The 19,384-nt window shown below is 40.5% G+C and overlaps 1 protein-coding gene across 1 annotated transcript; it reads right to left on the reverse strand.

Annotated features, from left to right (window-relative positions):
- Positions 1–444: 444 nt before the first annotated feature.
- Positions 445–6,217, reverse strand: LOC138430093 (olfactory receptor 10J5). Its single transcript, XM_069571933.1, has one exon. It carries the CDS (start codon positions 2,542–2,544, stop codon positions 1,615–1,617), a length of 930 nt encoding a protein of 309 aa, XP_069428034.1. The 5' UTR covers positions 2,545–6,217; the 3' UTR covers positions 445–1,614.
- Between the last annotated feature and the right edge of the window lie 13,167 nt (positions 6,218–19,384).

Here is a 19,384-nt window from a genome sequence, read left to right on the forward strand (position 1 = left end):
AGAAAATTTGAAGGCAGGAGGAGAAAGGGATGACAGGATGAGACTGTTGGATGGCATCACCGATTCAATGCATATGAGTTTAAGCAAGTTCCAGGAATTGATGATGGAGAGGGAAGCCTGGCATGCTGCAGTCTGTGGGGTCACAAAGAACCAGACATGATTGAGCAACTGAACTGAACTGACTGATACCTTGACATGCCTAAAAACAATATCCTTCACAAAATTTTTCCATATCATAATGTTTGTCATCATTACTTTTAATTTGCATATGCTAATATGTGTGATGGTAGCTCATTGTGATTTTAATCTGCATTTCCCTAATGGCTAATATTGAACATGTTCTCATGTACTTGTTTGCCATTAATTAATCTTCAATTAAATACCTGTTTAAATCTGTGGTCCATTTATACCTTGGTTTGTTTGCTTTCTTTTGAGTGCTTTTTTTTTTATTTTGAGTGCTCTTTATATATTCCAGATCTGATCCCTTTCACATTTGTGAAATGCAAATTTTTTCTAAGCTGTTGTCTCATCTTAGTAGTATGTTCTGAGGGTAGAAATTCTTAAATTTGATGAGGTTATTTATCTTTTTTATCTTTTATAAACTGTGCTTTTGGTGTCATACAAAAAATAAACCTTTGCCTAACAGAAAGGCACAAATATTTTCTCTTAAAAGTTTTGTAATTTTAGATTTTACATTTAATTCTACCGTATTTTTGAGTCAGTTTTGTATAAAGTGCAAGATGTAGATCATAACTGGTGTTTTTGCATATAGACATCCAGTTGTTCCAGCATGGATTGATAAAACAGTTTCCATTCTCCACTGAATTTGCCTTTGCTTCTTAAAAAAAAGAAAAAGAAAGCAAACAGTTAACCACACAGGTACAGGTTTCTTTCTGGACTCTAGTTTGTGCCATTAACGTTTTTCCATCTTTCTATCAATACTCTCCTGGTTAATATATTTTTAATGCCCTTTCTCTGTGTTATTATATCCTCATTTTTAATACTGTAGAGTACTTTTATGAAATTTATAAATGTGTATAGTTTATTTTGGCAAAAAAAAAAGCCTTTAGATTAATAAAACCTACTTCTCTCTTATTAAAAAAAAAAAAAAAACAAGTGCTACCCTTTTCTGAGGCTCTTCATTTTTCAGTCAGCAGGAGTTCTGAAATGACTGCTACAGGGCAAGTGACTCAGCTTCTGAGAATGAAAGCCGTCCTTGGGCTGTCTCTGTCGCTTCATTTCCTAAGACCTCTTCCACATCTGTTCCAGCTGCCTCTTCTCACATCTTCTTACCAGACTACATCAAGAGTCTGACTGCCTGAGAGGAGCCAGGTAAAATCAAGGCCAAAAGAGGTCTCTAAACAGAACTCCTCAGGCACAGAAACAAGTAGTCTTACTCTGGCTTGGAATGATTCTTGTATCTGGTAACAAAATTCATCAGAGCAAAAACCTTGCTTTCTGCTTTGCCCCTAGAGCATGAGAAAGAAAAGCATTTCAACTCTTTGACATTATTCTCCACAAACACTGTATTTGATGAACTTCTCTATCGTGGCATGTTTGTGAGTAGACACATTACATTGAGCCAAAGGTCTTTTGACAAAACAATTCAATCTGTTAAGAACTGTTTCTGCCCACAGCTCTACGCAGGGCATCCTTGACCTCCTTGTTCCTAAGACTGTAAACAACAGGGTTCAGCAGGGGAGTGATGATGGTGTAGGTCACAGAGAGAAGAAGATCTTCTTCTATTGCATTTTCTGATTTGGGCTTGAGGTAGGCAATGGCGGCACAGGCGTAGTGGACAACGACCACAGTGAGGTGAGAGGCACACGTGCCAAAGGTCTTCTTCCGGCCCTCGACTGAGGGTATCTTAAGGATGGAAGAGATAATGAGGATGTAGGAAATGAAGACCAGGACAACAGGCACAATAATCACAAATGAACTTACACCATAATTGATTATCTCATTGACAGTGGTATCAATACAAGAAAGTTTCATGACTGGGTAAATGTCACAGAAGAAGTGCTCCACCACGGTGCCACAGAAGGGCAAGTTGAACATGGCCGTTACATGGAGAACTGCCATAACAAGACCAGTCCCAAAGGACCCACAGACTAACCTAGCACACACACCTTTGTTCATGAGGACTGTGTACCTCAGGGGCTTGCAGATGGCCACATAACGGTCATAGCTCATTACTGTGAGCAAGAAGCAATTATTAGCGGCCAAGATGGCAAAAAAGAACATCTGAGTTGCACAGCTTCCCAAAGATATAGGCTGGTTATAAAAAATGAGACCAGAAAGCATTCGTGGGATGATGACCAGAGTGTACACCGTCTCTGAGCTAGACAGCATGCTCAGAAAGAAGTACATGGGAGTGTGGAGGTGACGGTCAATGCAGATGACAGTGATAACGATGATGTTCCCAGTCAGAGTGAAAATGTAGGTGGAGAGGAAAACCACAAAGAGGGTTATCTGGTGATTTCCAAAGATGGAGAATCCCAGGAAGATGAATTCTGCCACTTCTGTGAAGTTCTTTCTCTGCATTCTGCTATATCAGTGTCCTAAAGCAACAGAGAGAGGCAGTCATCAAGGGGAAAATTCCCATCAACAATTGAACTTCATAGAAGGGACAATGATAGCTGAATTGAGTGAGCCCAGTTCCCCCTTTGTGACCAGCAAGCTCATGTATATGACCCCTGAATAGAAAGAGAAAACTCTGGTTGCCTCTGTGGGGTTTATACATGTAAACACAACCACTAGGTGCAAACTTGCCCTGTGCATGGAGACTTCTGAGAAAATACTCACAGCATTGATTTTGGGAAAGGGAAGAGCGAGCCCTGAAAGAGAAATTGCCCTGTGTCCCGATCAGTAATGCGGTTTACCGCTTAAAACAAACTCCAGGAACAAGAGGCTTACTAATGAAGTGCAGGTCAAGAAAAAGATAAAGATGAAAGTTTTGGGGGGCAATGATATAGCAGAAGAAAGTAATCTGAAAGATGAACTTTGATCAGTCATCACTGGATCTGGTGATAGGGCCACCAATAACTTTTACACAGTATTTCAGTTGAGTTTTGAATCTAGAAACCTCAATTCAGAGAAAGAATGTGGTCCAAACATGTCATCACACCCTCAAAGAATTGCAGGGCAATTTGTGTTGTGATCTCTCCACTAAAATTGTTCACTCAAGTCCCGCCACAGTAATGTTTTTTTGCTGACCTCAGTAGTCCTTTTTAAGAATGAACTCAGGAAGAGAGACAGGTAATTGGGAGAACACGGTTTAGTTTCCACTGTAGTAAGAAAGGGGGTGAACAATTCAAGTCGTGAACAAGGGAATGCAAGCATCAGAGTTGAGAGGAGGAGGAGAAAGGAGTCTGCCAGCTGCTAGGAGCTGAATTGGCTTATAAATTTTTAAAAATTTGGTGAACACAGAATTTGATATAATTATAAGAAATAGAGTGCACTAGTTCCCTCTACCAAAAAGCCAGAGTACACAACCTGTGTGGAGAATGTGCATTTGATTTTGAGGCTCTCTACAGTGATCATTCCATTGCTCTCCCTCCTTTCTTATTTAGAATTATGAAATAGACTTTCTCTCCCACCTGCCATAATTCCCTGAAAGTTGGTTTCGTCGTGGTCACTCCTACAAAACTGTTCTCTCAAATGTCAAAGAAGTCTCCATTGCTAAAAGTGTCAGACTTTGCTTTTTCCTCTTTCTCTTTTCCCTCTGATTCATTTTACACTTCTGAAAACCATGCCTCCTGGAAACATTCTCTGACCTTAGTTTCCATGACACCACACTAGTTTTCTCTTTTCTCAGCACTAATTTAGTTCTCTCCCATGAAGCTGCTCATTCAACCTATATCGTAATGGAAATGCTGTTCTTTGGTCAATCCTTGGCCTTTGCTTTTTCCTTTCCACACTCTCCTCAGTTTTTCTGGTTACAATTTCTATGTTAATTGCTATCAGATTGCTACTTCTATCATCAATCTTTTCCTCAAAGAATCCTCTGGATTCTTCTACTTATGGGTCTTGCTGACATAATACATTTTACTTTTTCAAAAACTAATAAACATTTACCCTCTTATATTTGGGACATATACCCTCTACATCTTGGGCTTCCCTGGTAGCTCAGATGGTAAAGAATCTGCCTGCAAATTCGGGAGACCCAAGTTCAGTCCCTGGGTTGGGAAGATCCCCTGGAGAAGGAAATGGCAACCCACTCCAGTATTCTGCCTGGAGAACCCCACGGACAGAGGAGCCTGGCAGGCTACAGTCCATGGAGTCACAAAGAGTCAGACACAACTGAGCAACTAAGCACAAGCACTCTTTATCTTAACTTCTGTCTTTCTTGATGACCTCACCATTATTCCAATCAACAAAGGTCAGCATTTTGGAGTCACATGTACATCATCATCACATTCAATGGAATTCTTTCTTAAATAATATCTTATGTCTCTCCCAATGTCTGGATTCAAAATGACCCTCATAAGACTAGGGTACCAAATCCTCTAGTCAGGAAAGAAAACCTATTCCCATTCTAAAACATATATGGAAATGCAATGAACTACAAAAGCCAAAGCAATTTCTAAAAAGAGTTTAAAAACTTACACTATTGCAACTGAAGACTACAGTAATCGAGGCAGCATAGTACTGGTATCAGGATAGACATACAGCTCAGTGGAACAAAACACAGATCAAAAATGATCCACATATACATGGTCAATTAATTTTTTTACAAAGTTTTTAAATATCTTAATAATAGTATTATCAACAAATGTTGCTGTTACAAACAATTGGATAGCTAGACAGAAAAAAATAAACCTCAAATCTTACCTCATGCCATTTACAAAAAAATCAAAGTCAATCAAAGACATAGATATAAAAGTTAAAACAAAAATTCTAGATGAAAATATGTGATAAAATCATGACCTTGGAATGAGAAAATTTCCTAGACACAAAATAAAACAGCATAAACTATAAAAGGACAAAATCACAAACTGAACTTCATCAAAATAAAGCTTCTATGCTTCAATAGACATTGTTAGAAAAATGAAAAGGAAAGCCACAGACTGGGAAAAAATATCCACAATATACATATCTAAACTTGTTTTCAAATGTATAAAGAATTCTTAGAGCTCAATACTAAGAGACATTTTTTAAATTGGAAAAATATTTAAATAGACATTTTACATAAGAAGATATACAAATGGTGAGTAAGTACATGAAAGAATTCTCAACATCACAGCCTTATTAGCCACCAGAGAAATGTAAAGTAACACCCTGAGATACTACTCCATGCCCATTCAAAGGGCTAAAGTTAAAAACTTGACAACCCCTAATGTTGTCAGGGAAGCAAAAGAATTGGAACTCTAAAATATTGATGGCAGTCTTATAAAACAGAACAACCAATTTGTAAAACAGTTTGGCATATTTTTAGAAAGATAAATACATACTTACTCCATGATTCAATATTTTTCCTAAGTATTTACACAAGAGAAATTAAAACTCATGTCCATATAGAGAAGCGAACATGAATATCCTAGAAGCCTTATTTCTAAAAGCCAAAAACTGAAAACCACTGAAACTTTTATGGTGTATCTATACAATGAAATACAGCTCAGCAATAAAAGGAGCAGATTACTAATACAAACAACGTGACTGATCCTTTCCAGCATTATATTAAACCGAAGAAGTCAGACATAAAAGAGTGGATACAATGTGATTCCATTTATGGGGCACTCTAGAAAATATAATTTTAATCTACGCTTGCAATAAAGCAAGAGGTGGTTACCAGAATTGGTGCAGGGAATTGACTAAAAGAACACTAAGGAACTTCTAGGGATAAAGGGAATGTTCGTGATTATGATGGTAGTTACACAGTCATATAAAGTTAACAAAATTCACCAAAATGTATACCTATATTGGTGCATTTTGTTACATTATTCACAGTAAACATGGTGTTTATCACATTGTGCAACATTATATAGTACAATAGGATGTAATGTAATATACCTCATCTAAGTTGATTTTTAAAAAGATTCTCATTTGGCCAAAAATAAGATTCTATGGCTGCAAATCTGTCACTGCTAGATCCACAGTTCTTCAGGGGCTCACTGTGATGTAGGAAGCATGGGAATTGGCTGGGACTTGGGGAGTCGGAACCTGATGTGGAATCTGCTAATGTCATAACACATGGTCTCGGGGACTTCCCTGATGGCCCAGTGGTTAGAAGGCAATGGCACCCCACTCCAGTACTCTTGCCTGGAAAATCCCATGGACGGAGGAGCCTGGAAGGCTGCAGTCCATGGGGTCACTGAGGGTCGGACACGACTGAACGATTTCACTTTCACTTTTCACTTTCATGCATTGGAGAAGGAAATGGCAACCCACCCCAGCGTTCTTGCCTTGAGAATCCCAGGGACGGCGGAGCCTGGTGGGCTGCCATCTATGGGGTCGCACAGAGTCGGACGCGACTGAAGTGACTTAGTAGTAGTAGTAGTAGTGCAGGGGGCATGGGTTCAATCCCTTGTTGGGGAACTAAGATCCCACATGTGACAAGGGGTGGCCAAAAAAAAGAAAACCAAAACGCGTGTGGTCTTGGGCAAACCATTTAAAATTTTTCTTGGTGTGGCTCTATGATAGGAAGAAACCATCCAAGTATTTTTTAACAGTCAACAAAAACAAAGAAGAAAACAGTGTGAGACAATGGAAGATGGAAAGACAGAGAGAAATTATTTCTAGATTATCCTCGGGAAAATAAGAACATTGAAACAGCAGAATACAATGAAAAGATAGAATAGCTAATGTTTTAATCAGGAAGATTACATTCCAAATAGAAATGAGAAAAAAAAGCTTAAAGATGTGAAGAGAACTGCATTTACAAGAAAAGAAACTATTACAGAGTGTATTGATATTTACAACAAATCATGTATGTTATTTAAATTGGAGTGAACTTGTTAGGAAGTGAGAAGGAACTTAAAACATGCAACTTTGGCCAACCTCACAAAAATATTACATGCGAATTATTCTTGCAAAAAAAACAAAAACTCTGTTACCTCCTCTCCAGAGACCTTGAAACACAAATTTCAAGATGCCAGGGACTCTTTAAAAATCTCTAATTATTATAGCTATCTGAAGAAGCCAGAAAAAGAAAAACACTTGATCATAGGATGGGAAAGAATCTGCCAGGCCGTGCTTTTTATTTTTTTTAAAGACATGAACCCAGTTGGCATGTCTTTGTAGCTTCCCATCCCAGAACTCCAGATCCTGGCCCAAAAAGGATGCAGGAGCACAAGGGGCTAGAGCTTGCTTAAGTTAAGACACACATACAGGTAACCCAAGCACATTGCAAACAATCTGAAAGCATCTACAAAAGCAAAAAACCCTGATGCTTCTTTGGGGCTTTACAATCTTACAATCACTTTCTCTCTCTCTAGATAGGACTGGAGCTTAGAGAAAAAGAGGCACATGACATGCACACTGGCCCTGAAAGTTACGTCTGTAGGAGGAGGAGAAGGAAAACGTATAAGCTCAGACATCATGAGAAGAATCTCCAAGGAAAAGCCATGTTGGCTAGCCCAGTTCTCCAGGGTCTCTTTTCCTCAGAACTTCCCGAGTGTCTCAAGGGAATGAATAGAGTCAGATTCCAGACAGGTGTCAAGGGATCTTATTAAAAAGAGGACTTTATTTTTCCCAAATGGTTGGTGATTTGTGATCCTGAAGCCATCCTCTCAGACGGTGTCTCTGCCCCTATCATGGACTTTAGAAGATGAGAGATTAGCCTCTATAGCGCTTCCAAGGGCACTTAAGTACATAAACAGTATTTCCCAAGGACACTCATTTGCTAATAAATTCCATTTCCATTTTAGCAAGACAGATTTTCTTAGCCTGAGTATTAGCAGTTAGACTCCTTCTGGGAGACTTTCCAACAAATATGTCATGCTCCTGGCATTCAGAGTTCCCTTTTGTTGTTATCGTTTAGTAGCTAAGTTGTATCCAGCTCGTGTCCCCATGGACTGTAGCCCACCAGGTCCCTCTGTCCATGGGATTTTGCAGGCAAGAATACTGAATGCATCACGATTTCCTCCTCAGGGGACTGAACCCATGGCCTCCTGTCTTCTGCATTATAAGCAGATTCTTTACCTCCAGAGCCATCCATGGCTCCCTATCTTTACCCAGTGCCCACTCCTCTGGACTGATCCAAATCCCTTTTCCCTGAGCATCCTTCAAGACTCTTCCAAGACTGCAGCAAATGATATTTTAATTTTTCCGCTTGATCTATGCTTATTCCTCCCTTTCCTACATGGAAGTTACAATATGGTGTAAAGGCTTTAATGTACTTTTCCTTCCTCCTTATACCTTATAGTATAAGGTCATTCTATCAGACTAGATATGTACACCTCCAATTTAACACACAAATGCCAGGATCATAATCAAGCAGTCATGTTACCTATGACACCTGTTTCCATCCAGTTATATGTTCTCAAACCTCCAGAGCATTTCAGTGGAAGTCAGGATAAGGAACTCTTTAATAGCCCCAAATCCTGTTCTATATTGTTTCAAGTCCAGTAATCTCTTGTTTCAGTCTTTTCCTTTTACAGAGCTTACAGTGACCTTGATAATTTGCATAATCCTTGACTTTAGAAGTTATCCGAAGCACATTCATAAATTCTTCAGTTAATCCTCAGTTATCTCCGACACTGGGCTTCCCTGGTGGCTCAGGGCTGAAGAATCCACCTGCCAAGCAAGAGATGTGGGTTCAATCCCTGGTTTGGAAAGATCCCCTGGAGGAGGAAGTGGCAACCCAGTGCAGTATTCTTGCCTGGAGAATTCCATGGACAGACGAGCCTGGTGGGCTACAGTCCTTGGGATCACAAAAGAGTCAGACACGACTTAGAGACTAAACAACAATAACAGTCTCCAACATCTCTGCTCCCTCCTAGTTTAAGTTTCTCTCAGGCCTGACAAAGGCAATGCCGTTACTGATTTCCATTCCCCCAACACTTGAGATTTTTAACAAGATTTCAAAGTTATAGGAAAGTTGCAAGTATACTACAAGGAACTCCTACATACTCTTTCCTGGATTCACCAATTGTTTATATTTTGCCTCATCTGTCTCTCCTAAATCTAACTCTAAAGGAGTTGAGGGTAAGTTGGATACATCATGCCCCTACAGCCTTAAATACTCCTTTGAAAGTTTTCTAAGAAAAAGGAAATTCTATCACACAGCACAGTGAAATTACAAAGACACAGAGTTAAGAACCACTGTCACTCATCTCAACACTTACTGGCAGGAAACAGAAATTAGACCCAGATTTCAGTTCTGCATATCACAATACCAATGCTTTCCCCTTCCAAAATGTAAAATATCATACCCCTTCCGATTCTTCCTAACCCAGTAATGCTTTTGCCCAAGGGCCTGAGAAAGAATAACTTATTTTAGAAAAGAAAGAGCAGGAGGAAAATTAGAGCCCCCCAACCTTACCTCTTCTCCTTCCACCTGATCAAGGACATTATTTCCCAAAGAAGCTAATCTCCTGAGTTAATGATCACCCAATGCTCATGTCCATCTAGAAAATCTACAAAGATTCATCCCCGTTTTTCCCATGTCCCTAATAATTTCTCTTACTTTCCTTTTTACTGTTGCTCAACTATCTTCCCAGGCAAGACTAAGTACCACTTTCTCTTTAAATTCCTTCCCCCTCCTCAAATTTACAGAAAAGTTGAACGTGCAATACAAAGAACTTTTTCTTGAACCATTAGAGTAAGTTTTTGAGACAGAGCTTATCACCTTTAAATACTTTCGTAGTCCCTACAAACAAGAACATTCACCTACGTACCACAAAGTCATCACCCCAATCAGGAAAGTAACACTGACTCACTATCTTCTAATCCTCAGGTCCCATTCAGTGTTTTGCCAGGTGTCCAAAACATAAATCCAGCTCAGAATCAAGCTTTGCATTTATTGGCATGCTTTGTTAATCTTCTTTAGTTTAGAACAGTCTCTCAGCAATCCCTTGTCTGTCCTAACTTGGATATTTCCAAAGATTATAAGTTGGGTATTTTATTAAAAGTCTCTGAAGTTTAATTTGTCTAATGTCTTCTCATGATTAGAAGCAGGTTATGGATCTTTGGCAGGACAGAAGTGACGTTGTGCTTTTTCACTGCATGCTATCAAGAGGCACATGGTTCTGAGTTATCCCACTTCTAATGATACCCAGCTGGATTGCTTAAAGTGGCATAAGTCAAGATTCTCTACTTTGAAGTACTCTTTCTCTTAAAATTAATAAAATATTTTTCAGGGAGGCAGTTTTGATAATTGTTTGATAAATACATTTTCCTGTCCTTTATCAATTATTTATATATATATATAATTTTATGATTCATTGTTTACATTGTTTATTCAATATATTATAATTATTTTGACAATTTATATTGATTCTTAAGTTATTTTCAGTTTGCTCAGTGAAATCGCCTTCAAGCTGACTTTGATGTCCTTTTGACACGTTCATATTATTCTTTGATCATTTCCTTCCTTTCTGGTTTTAAAAATAAAAGTCCAGATTCTGTGTTTCCCTGCCTGAGACCTAGAATTAACCATTTCCCCAAGCATTACTGGTTCTTTTTACTGATATGCAGTATATAGAAAGGAAGTTCTGGATCTGCTTTCAGGCACTTGCATTGGAAACAGCTTGGAAACATGTGACTCAAATACACACACACACACACACACACACACACACAGTGAAAATCATGAGTTCACAGCAATATCTCCAATTTCTATCTGTTCCCTTATCTCTTCACTTATTGTAATTCCACAAATTTATATTAACATTATAATTCAACAAACATCTAATGAGTCCCTAAGATATATACGAAGAAAAGTGCTAGATGATGGGTGGGATCTCAGAGATAAGGATAAAATAGAATATTTTGTGAGATTTTGTAAGGGTGTTTAGAGGAATATACAAATAACTATACTGTGAGATAATATTGTAATAACAGAAAAATGCCATAATAATGACTTTCAAGAACTTACTCTGTAAAAAGCACTGTGTATCTGCTGGCCACTAAAACCTCACAAAGGGTGGCAACTTATATTACTGTACACATATGAGGAGTTAAATGTTCAAAGAGTTTCAGTGTTTGCTTGAGGTTCCAAATTTAGAAATGAGAGTGCTCTGCTTAGAGTCCATATTTGTCCAATTCCAAAATCTTTTTCCTTCATCACTATGGCATTCAGAAGATGGAAATATCCCATCTGTCAGGAGATCAGGAAAGACTTCATGAGGCAAATGGCATATAAGATAGACTTTCAAGAACTGGGGTTTTGAGAAACAGATATGTCTGAAAGCTACTTAGATTACAGAGAAGAGAATGAATCAAAGAATTTAAAGGGGAGACCCAGGGCATATATTCAAAAGTAGAAGACTTTGAGTACACAATAGAATTTGTGAAGGAAGTAAGACAAGACCAATAGATTGGAAAAGAACTGTAAATGGTTCTAGACCCCAGGAAAATGAGTCTGTGTTTCATTCAAGATACAAAAGGTAACCTAAGCCCAACTCCACCACTGAACCTAACCAAGGTTATCAGAAGAATGACAATGTGGAGAACTGCTTCCAGGAAGTGACAATTAGGGTCTGGCCAGCTTTCCGGATTAGAAGAGAAGAAAAAGAGATTCTGAAAGGCAATTACTGAATCAGGGCAATGAGGCTGGGAGGCAAGATGAAGTAAAGGGGATGAGGTACTGACCAAAACAAAAGGGGAGTGGTCAGGAGGAGAAGAACCAAAATAAGATGTAGAGCAGTTGAATGGGATTTAAAGTGGAATAGATGGAATAATATCTATGCATAAACAACTTCAGTTTGAAATATGGAAGGGAGAGCAAGGTTGAGTTATTGTAACTCCAACACTTGATGGTTGTAACTCCAATACAAAAGAAATGGAGGTTACTAGATATAGCCCAGCAAAAAAGCCACTCTCTAATCTACAAAACCTAAATACTGCATGGCACACAAGAGAAGTTCATTAAAATTGTGTTTACATTAAAAAAATGTGTTTAGTAAACATACACCTGAACGGATGTGAAGGCAGTATCACCACATACAAACACTGAACCTCACCTTGACAAGCTTGGGGCAGAAGAGAACAAAGCTGTCAGATTCTGACATCTGAAGATGGTGAATGAGGGTCTGGGAGGTCAAGTCATAAGGAGAAAGGGGAAAGGAAAAGGGAAAGACGAAAGATGTCTCAGGACAATTCTTTAGAAACCAGAGGTGGTGTTCCCTATTGCTCTGAATCTCTGTAGCAAAGTGCTGGCATGTCATACTGAATTAGTAAGAGAGAGGTGGATTCTGTGGCTACAGCAGAAACCAGAATCCAAGAATACCCTCACAAATAGACTGCTTCACAGAAGAATAAGAGGAAAAGAAGTCCCTGCCCCCACAGCTCATGAGAGGCCTGAGTTCAGGCAGACTCCCCTCCCACCCACATGGCTCAGGAACTCCCAGCAGAGCACAGGGCCATCGGCAAAGGGGCCCCTGGAGAGTGGAATCAGGCCCTTCTCATGTGGCTGGTGCGGCCTCTTGTCTCACCCATAACACCACAGCTCCACACCACTCTCTCCCGGCACAGAATCTGGGTCACAGTGGAGTGGAGCTCTGGCTGTCCTCTGTATCTAATAAGTAGCCCTCCCTTCCCCACCAGCGGCACCACGGGGCAGGCCTGGAAAATCACTCACACGTTATTGGTGCTCTCCATCCCCTCACCCACCCAGAGGTGAATATAAACCCTGAACAGCCTGAGACTCTCTACGTAGGTGAGTCAGAAGCTGGCTAGATAACCAACCACTGGGTTGTCTGCTACACTCATGCTGGTCACCCATGCTTCTCTAACAGCCCCAGGCCAAGAACATAGCTGCTGCCATGGGTCTCTGTTACCACCTCCCAGAAGCCTTTGCTCAGGCAGGTTAGAAGGTCAGGGTGCATAAGCCTATGTGGTAGGAAAAGTGTGAATGGAGAGATCATGGGAAGGAAAGACTACAGGTTATTAAATACATGACTGAATTTATGACTTCTCCTATTGACATTTTAAGTGAAAATTGTTGTAGCCTCTTCTTTCTCTCACAGACATGAATAGGAAGGTGTTTATTTTTTCCTAAATGGTCTAGTAACACTCATGTGAGCTTGATCACACAGCTGGAGAAACCTCTGTAGAACTTCACTCTGTGTCTTTGTGTTTATCCTGACCTCTCCTCATGTCTCAAGCCTTTTCTCCTACAGCTACAGGCCAATAAAAATGAGATGACCTTTTTTCTTTTTTTTTTTTACTGCACTGCATCTGCACTGCTGTGGGCAGGCTTTCTCTAGTTGCATCAAGCAGGGGCTCCTCTTTAGAGGCAGGGCACGGGCATCTCATTGTGGTGGCTCTTGTTGCCGAGCACAGGCTCTAGGCACTCGGGCTTCAGCAGTTGAAGCGCATGGGCTCTGTAGCTGTGGCTACAGGCTTAGTGGCCCCGTAGCATGTGGAATCTTCCCAGACCAGGGCTCAAACCTGTGTCCCCTACATTGGCAGGCAGATCCTTAATCACTCGACCACCAGGGAATCTTGAGATGATTGCTTTTAAGCCTAGGACTGGAGAGTAGAGTGTTATCTTGTGGGCGACAAGATTTTCTCCAGGGTCTATAAGGAGTTCCTTGCCCAGGTGGGCACCTGGGCCAGTAAGGAGTCATCCTCTGGTACTGCCAGATTCTGGGTCAACAGGGAGCTTTGGGTGAGAAAGGGACTCCAACAGGGTTACTCTGTGAGGACTCACCCCCTATTGTCCTGGGGAAGGATCAGAATTCCTATTGAGGTGGGTTTGATCAGAGCCAGGCCTTTGTGGGAGGGATTGGATTGGGGATTTTTATCTGTCCATCTCTAGAAGAGACCGGCAGGCTTGTGTATGGAGGTATCTCCATCTGACCCAGAGTCCTGGAGTGGTGGGCAGTGAACAGTGAAATGCAGGATTATGTGCTGACCAGGCATCAGAAGTCGAGCTGAAATTCTGTTCCAACAGGACAAAGATAGCGAGAAGGAAAATTACCCACAGGAAAGACCAGCTCTAAAGTCAATTACACTGATCCCCTATGGCTATTGCTATTTTCTTTGAAACATCCTATCTATTGAAATGCTTAATTTACAGTAAAAGCACAATGACTTCTAGCATTTGTTCAATATTTTTTTATGGCTCCAAACATCTTTTATTTAAGGCTCATATTTTTGAGTTGTGTTGTTATTCAGAAAATAAGAAATAACCAGTGTGCAATAAAAACAAAATCTGTTGTAAGAGAAAAAAAAAGGGGGGGGGGGTTTAACTTCTACTAGTAAGAGAAAATTTTGGACTTCCCACTCAAAGAAGCTTATTTTACTTATTTTACTCACAACTATTTGTCTCTGTGGAATTTCACTGAGGACCTGTTACTTGGGATTTCCAGGACACAGTTAGTAGAAACAGAAGGTTAGAACAGGTCAGGGGATGCTGCACTCACTAAGAGCTATGGCTCCTCCTTCCTCTGGAGTACATCCCCAGAGCTGATCTAATAAAATACACACCTGGAAACCAGGGGAACACAGCTGTCTGGGGCCGCATGGTCCACGGCAAATCTTCACCTCCAGTAGCCCTTGAGTGCCTGCATGCTAAGTTGCTTCAGTGCTGCCCAGCTCTTTGCGATACTATGGACTGTAGCCCGCCAGGCTCCTCTGTCCATGGGATTCTCCAGGCAAGAATACTGGAGTGTGTTGCCCATACCCTCCTTAGGGGATCTTCCCGACCCAGGGATTGAACCCACATCTCTTACGCCTCCTGCATTGGCAGGCAGGTTCTTTACCACTAGCACCACCTGGGAAGCTCTCTATAGCCCCTGGAATGCCATAAAATAATTATTGACATAACAGTGTCCCAAAGTCATCAAGAAAATAATTTTAATAACTCTCATGTCACCTTTGCTTAAAATCCCTCTAAGATTCCCAGGCACTTATAGCAGAAGTTAAATATTTTGGCAAGAAACATGAGTTGCTAAAGGATTTGACTACTTGTCTGAAGGCCCTGCAAATAAAATATTCAGCCTATTGATTGGTATATAATCTATGTCAATGATATTGCAATTAATATCTGGGAAATAGTGAAGAACAGGGGAGCCTTCTGCAATATCCATGAGGTTGCAAAGAATCAGACATTACTAAACAACAACAACAAAAATTATAATCAACAATACATCATTTGTTGTATTATTGTGATTAATAATAATGTAATAAATAATATTAATAGCATCATATATTTAGTAGCATTTTAGTATATGTTAATGTTTTATTATATAAAATACTGTAATTAATAGTATTAGTGTACTCTATATATTGCTCACTATATTATTATTGTTGTTTTTGTGTGAAACACATCCCACACTGTCTTGTTCTTAGTTGGTGCTTAGGGAGAGTGGGTTTTCAATTCTGTCAACTCCTTTGCCAAACAGAAAAGAGCAAAAGATTCTAGATTCAGGAGGGAGTAGTCCCAGTTTAGCACATCACAGGGGCACTGGCCTTAGTTTGCAGAGTGGAGTCAATGAAGATCAGAAAACAAGGAACAGCCAAGGGTTTAACCCACCTCACCATCCTCTCCCTTCCACCAAAAGTTGAAACCAACCTAAGAGAAGACGTAATAGGTGATGAAAGGCATAGGCACAGGCACAGCACAAAGTAATGAAAACAGAAGATTTCAGAAAGACATGCTCAAGTTAGAGTTATCATCTGAGCCTACAGATTTCCTAAAAACTGAGGAAGAGCTGCTACAACGGGTTTCTTATAAGTCAGGTCCCATGAGCCTCCCCACCACATAGTAGGGGAAAAAGTAAGTAAACCAAGAAAGGCAGGTGTTTTACTGATATATGAAATATTTAGCTTCTCTTTGTTATCTCCTGGCTTAACTATAGGTTTTCTGTTTATGATACATCTCCCCTTGATTTTATATCTTGAATACAATATTCAAATAAAAGACATGATCCTCCCTGTTCTATTTAATTAAATATAATGAGAATAACTTTCTTCAAACACTAAATTAACACAAATTCTGAAGGAATTGGGCAGAGAGAAAAGATATGTGTTTCATTTTATATAAAAGTATAATCTTCTAATCATTACAAATATATATGAAAGCTGCTCAGTTCAGTTCAGTTCAGTCGCTCAGTCCTGTTCGACTCTTTGCGACCCCATGAATCGCAGCATGCCAGGCCTCCCTGTTCATCACCAACTCCCAGAGTTCACTCAGACTCACGTCCATCGAGTCCATGATGCCATCCAGCCATCTCATCCTCGGTCGTCCCCTTCTCCTCCTGTCCGCAATCCCTCCCAGCATCAGAGTCTTTTCCAATGAGTCAACTCTCCGCATGAGGTGGCCAAAGTACTGGAGTTTCAGCTTTAGCATCATTCCTTCCAAAGAAATCCCAGGGTTGATCTCCTTCAGAAAGGACTGGTTGGATCTCCTTGCAGTCCAAGGGACTCTCAAGAGCCTTCTCCAATACCACAGTTCAAAAGCATCAATTCTTCAGTGCTCAGCCTTCTTCACAGTCCAACTCTCACATCCATACACGGCCACAGGAAAAACCATAGCCTTGAATAGATGGACCTTAGTCGGCAAAGTAATGTCTCTGCTTTTGAATATGCTATCTAGGTTAGTCATAACTTTTCTTCCAAGGAGTAAGCGTCTTTTCATTTCATGGCTGCAGTCACCATCTGCAGTGATTCTAGAGCCCCAAAAAATAAAGCCTGACACTGTTTCCACTGCTTCCCCATCTATTTCCCATGAAGTGATGGGACCAGATGCCATGATCTTCGTTTTCTGAATGCTGAGCTTTAGGCCAACTTTTTTTCTCTCCTCTCTCACTTTCATCAAGAGGCTTTTTAGCTCCTCTTCACTTTCTGCCTTAAGGGTGGTGTCATTTGCATATCTTAGGTTATTGATATTTCTCCTGGCAATCTTTTTTCCAGCTTGTGTTTCTTCCAGCCCAGTGTTTCTCATGATGTACTCTGCATATAAGTTAAATAAGCAGGGTGACAATATACAGCCTTGATGTACTCCTTTTCCTACTAGGAACCAGTCTATTGTTCCATGTCCAGTTCTAACTGCTGCTTCCTGACCTGCATACAGATTTCTCAAGAGGCAGGTCAGGTGGTATAGTATTCCCATCTCTTTCAGAATTTTTCACAGTTTATTGTGATCCACACAGTCAAAGGCTTTGGCATAGTCAATAAAGCAGAAATAGATGTTTTTTTGGAACTCTCTTGCTTTTTCTATGATCCAGCGGATGTTGGCAATTTGATCTCTGTTTCCTCTGCTTTTTCTAAAACCAGCTTGAACGTCAAGGAGTTCACAGTTCACGTATTGCTGAAGCCTGGCTTGGAGAATTTTGAGCATTACTTTACTGGCGTGTGAGATGAGTGCAATTGTGTGGTAGTCTGAGCATTCTTTGGCATTGCCTTTCTTTGGAATTGGAATGAAAACTGACCTTTTCCAGTCCTGTAGCCACTGCTGAGTTTTCTTGTGGTATATTGAGTGCAGCACTTTCACAGCATCATCTTTCAGGATTTGAAACAGCTCAATTGGAATTCCATCACCTCCACTAGCTTTGTTCATAGTGATGCTTTCTAAGGCCCACTTGACTTCACATTCCAAGATATCTGGTTCTAGGTAGTGATCACATCATCATGACTATCTGGTAAGGAGCAGAAGCTGTGCTTTGCTGGAGCAGCAGTGAAGAGATACCCCCACGTCCAAGGTAAGAGAAACCCAAGTAAGACAGTAGGTGTTGCAAGAGGGCATCAGAGGGCAGACACACTGAAACCATACTCACAGAAAACTAGTCAATCTAATCACGCTGGGACCACAGCTTTGTCTAACTCAATGAAACCAAGCCATGCCTGTGGGGCAACCCAAGACGGGCGGGTCATGGTGGAGAGGTCTGACAGAACGTGGTCCACTGGAGAAGGGAATGGCAAGCCACTTCAGTATTCTTGCCTTGAGAACCCCATGAACAGTAGGAAAAGGCAAAATGATAGGATACCAAAAGAGGAACTCCCCAGATCATTAGGTGCCCAATATGCTACTGGAGATCAGAGGAAAAATAACTACAGAAAGAACGAAGGGATGGAGCCAAAGCAAAAACAATACCCAGCTGTGGATGTGACTGGTGATAGAAGCAAGGTCCGATGCTGTAAAGAGCAATATTGCATAGGAACCTGGAATGTCAGGTCCATGATTCAAGGCAAATTTGAAGTGGTCAAACAGGAGATGGCAAGGGTGAACGTCGACATTCTAGGAATCAGCAAACTAAAATGGACTGGAATGGTGAATTTAACTCAGATGACCATTATATTTACTACTGTGGGCAGGAATCCCTCAGAAGAAATGGAGTAGCCATCATGGTCAACAAAAGAGTCTGAAATGCAGTACTTGGATGCAATCTCAAAAATGACAGAATGATCTCTGTTTGTCTCCAAGGCAAACCATTCAATATCACAGTTATCCAAGTCTATCCCCCAACCAGTAACGCTGAAGAAGCTGAAGCTGAATGGTTTTATGAAGACCTTTTAGAACTAACACCCCCCAAAAGATGTCCTTCTCATTCTAGGGGGGACTGGAATGCAAAAGTAGGAAGCCAAGAAACACCTGGAGTAACAGGCAAATTTGGCCTTGGAATGCAGAATGAAGCAGGGCAAAGACTAAAAGAATTTTGCCAAGAAAATGCACTGGTCATAGCAAACACCCTCTTCCAACAACACAAGAGAAGACTCTGCACATGGTCATCACCAGATGGTCAACACCGAAATCAGACTGATTATATTCTTTGCAGCCAAAGTTGGAGAAGCTCTATACAGTCAACAAAAACAAGACCAGGAGCTGACTGTGGCTCAGATCATGAACTCCTTATTACCAAATTCAGACTTAAATTGAAGAAAGTAGGGAAAACCGCTACACCATTCAGCTATGACCTAAATCAAATCTCTTATGATTATACAGTGGAAGTGAGAAATAGATTTAAGGGCCTAGATCTGATAGATAGAGTGCCTGATGAACTATGGAATGAAGTTTGTGACATTGTACAGGAGACAGGGATCAAGACCATCCCCATGGAAAAGAAATGCAAAAAAGCAAAATGGCTGTCTGGGGAGCCCTTACAAATAGCTGTGAAGAGAAGAGGTGGAAAGCAAAGGAGAAAAGGAAAGATATAGGCATCTAAATGCAGAGTTCCAAAGAATAGCACGAAGAGATAAGAAAGCCTTCTTCAGCGATCAATGCAAAGAAATAGAGGAAAACAACAGAATGGGAAAGACTAGAGATCTCTTCAAGAAA

The sequence above is a fragment of the Ovis canadensis genome, chromosome 1 (genome assembly GCF_042477335.2).
Source record: "Ovis canadensis isolate MfBH-ARS-UI-01 breed Bighorn chromosome 1, ARS-UI_OviCan_v2, whole genome shotgun sequence".
In the NCBI taxonomy this organism is placed as follows: Eukaryota; Metazoa; Chordata; class Mammalia; order Artiodactyla; family Bovidae; genus Ovis; species Ovis canadensis.

Bases quoted from the DNA above. Each gene is read 5' to 3' on its own strand.
- LOC138430093 (XM_069571933.1), bottom strand. From the start codon at position 2,544: ATGCAGAGAAAGAACTTCACAGAAGTGGCAGAATTCATCTTCCTGGGA.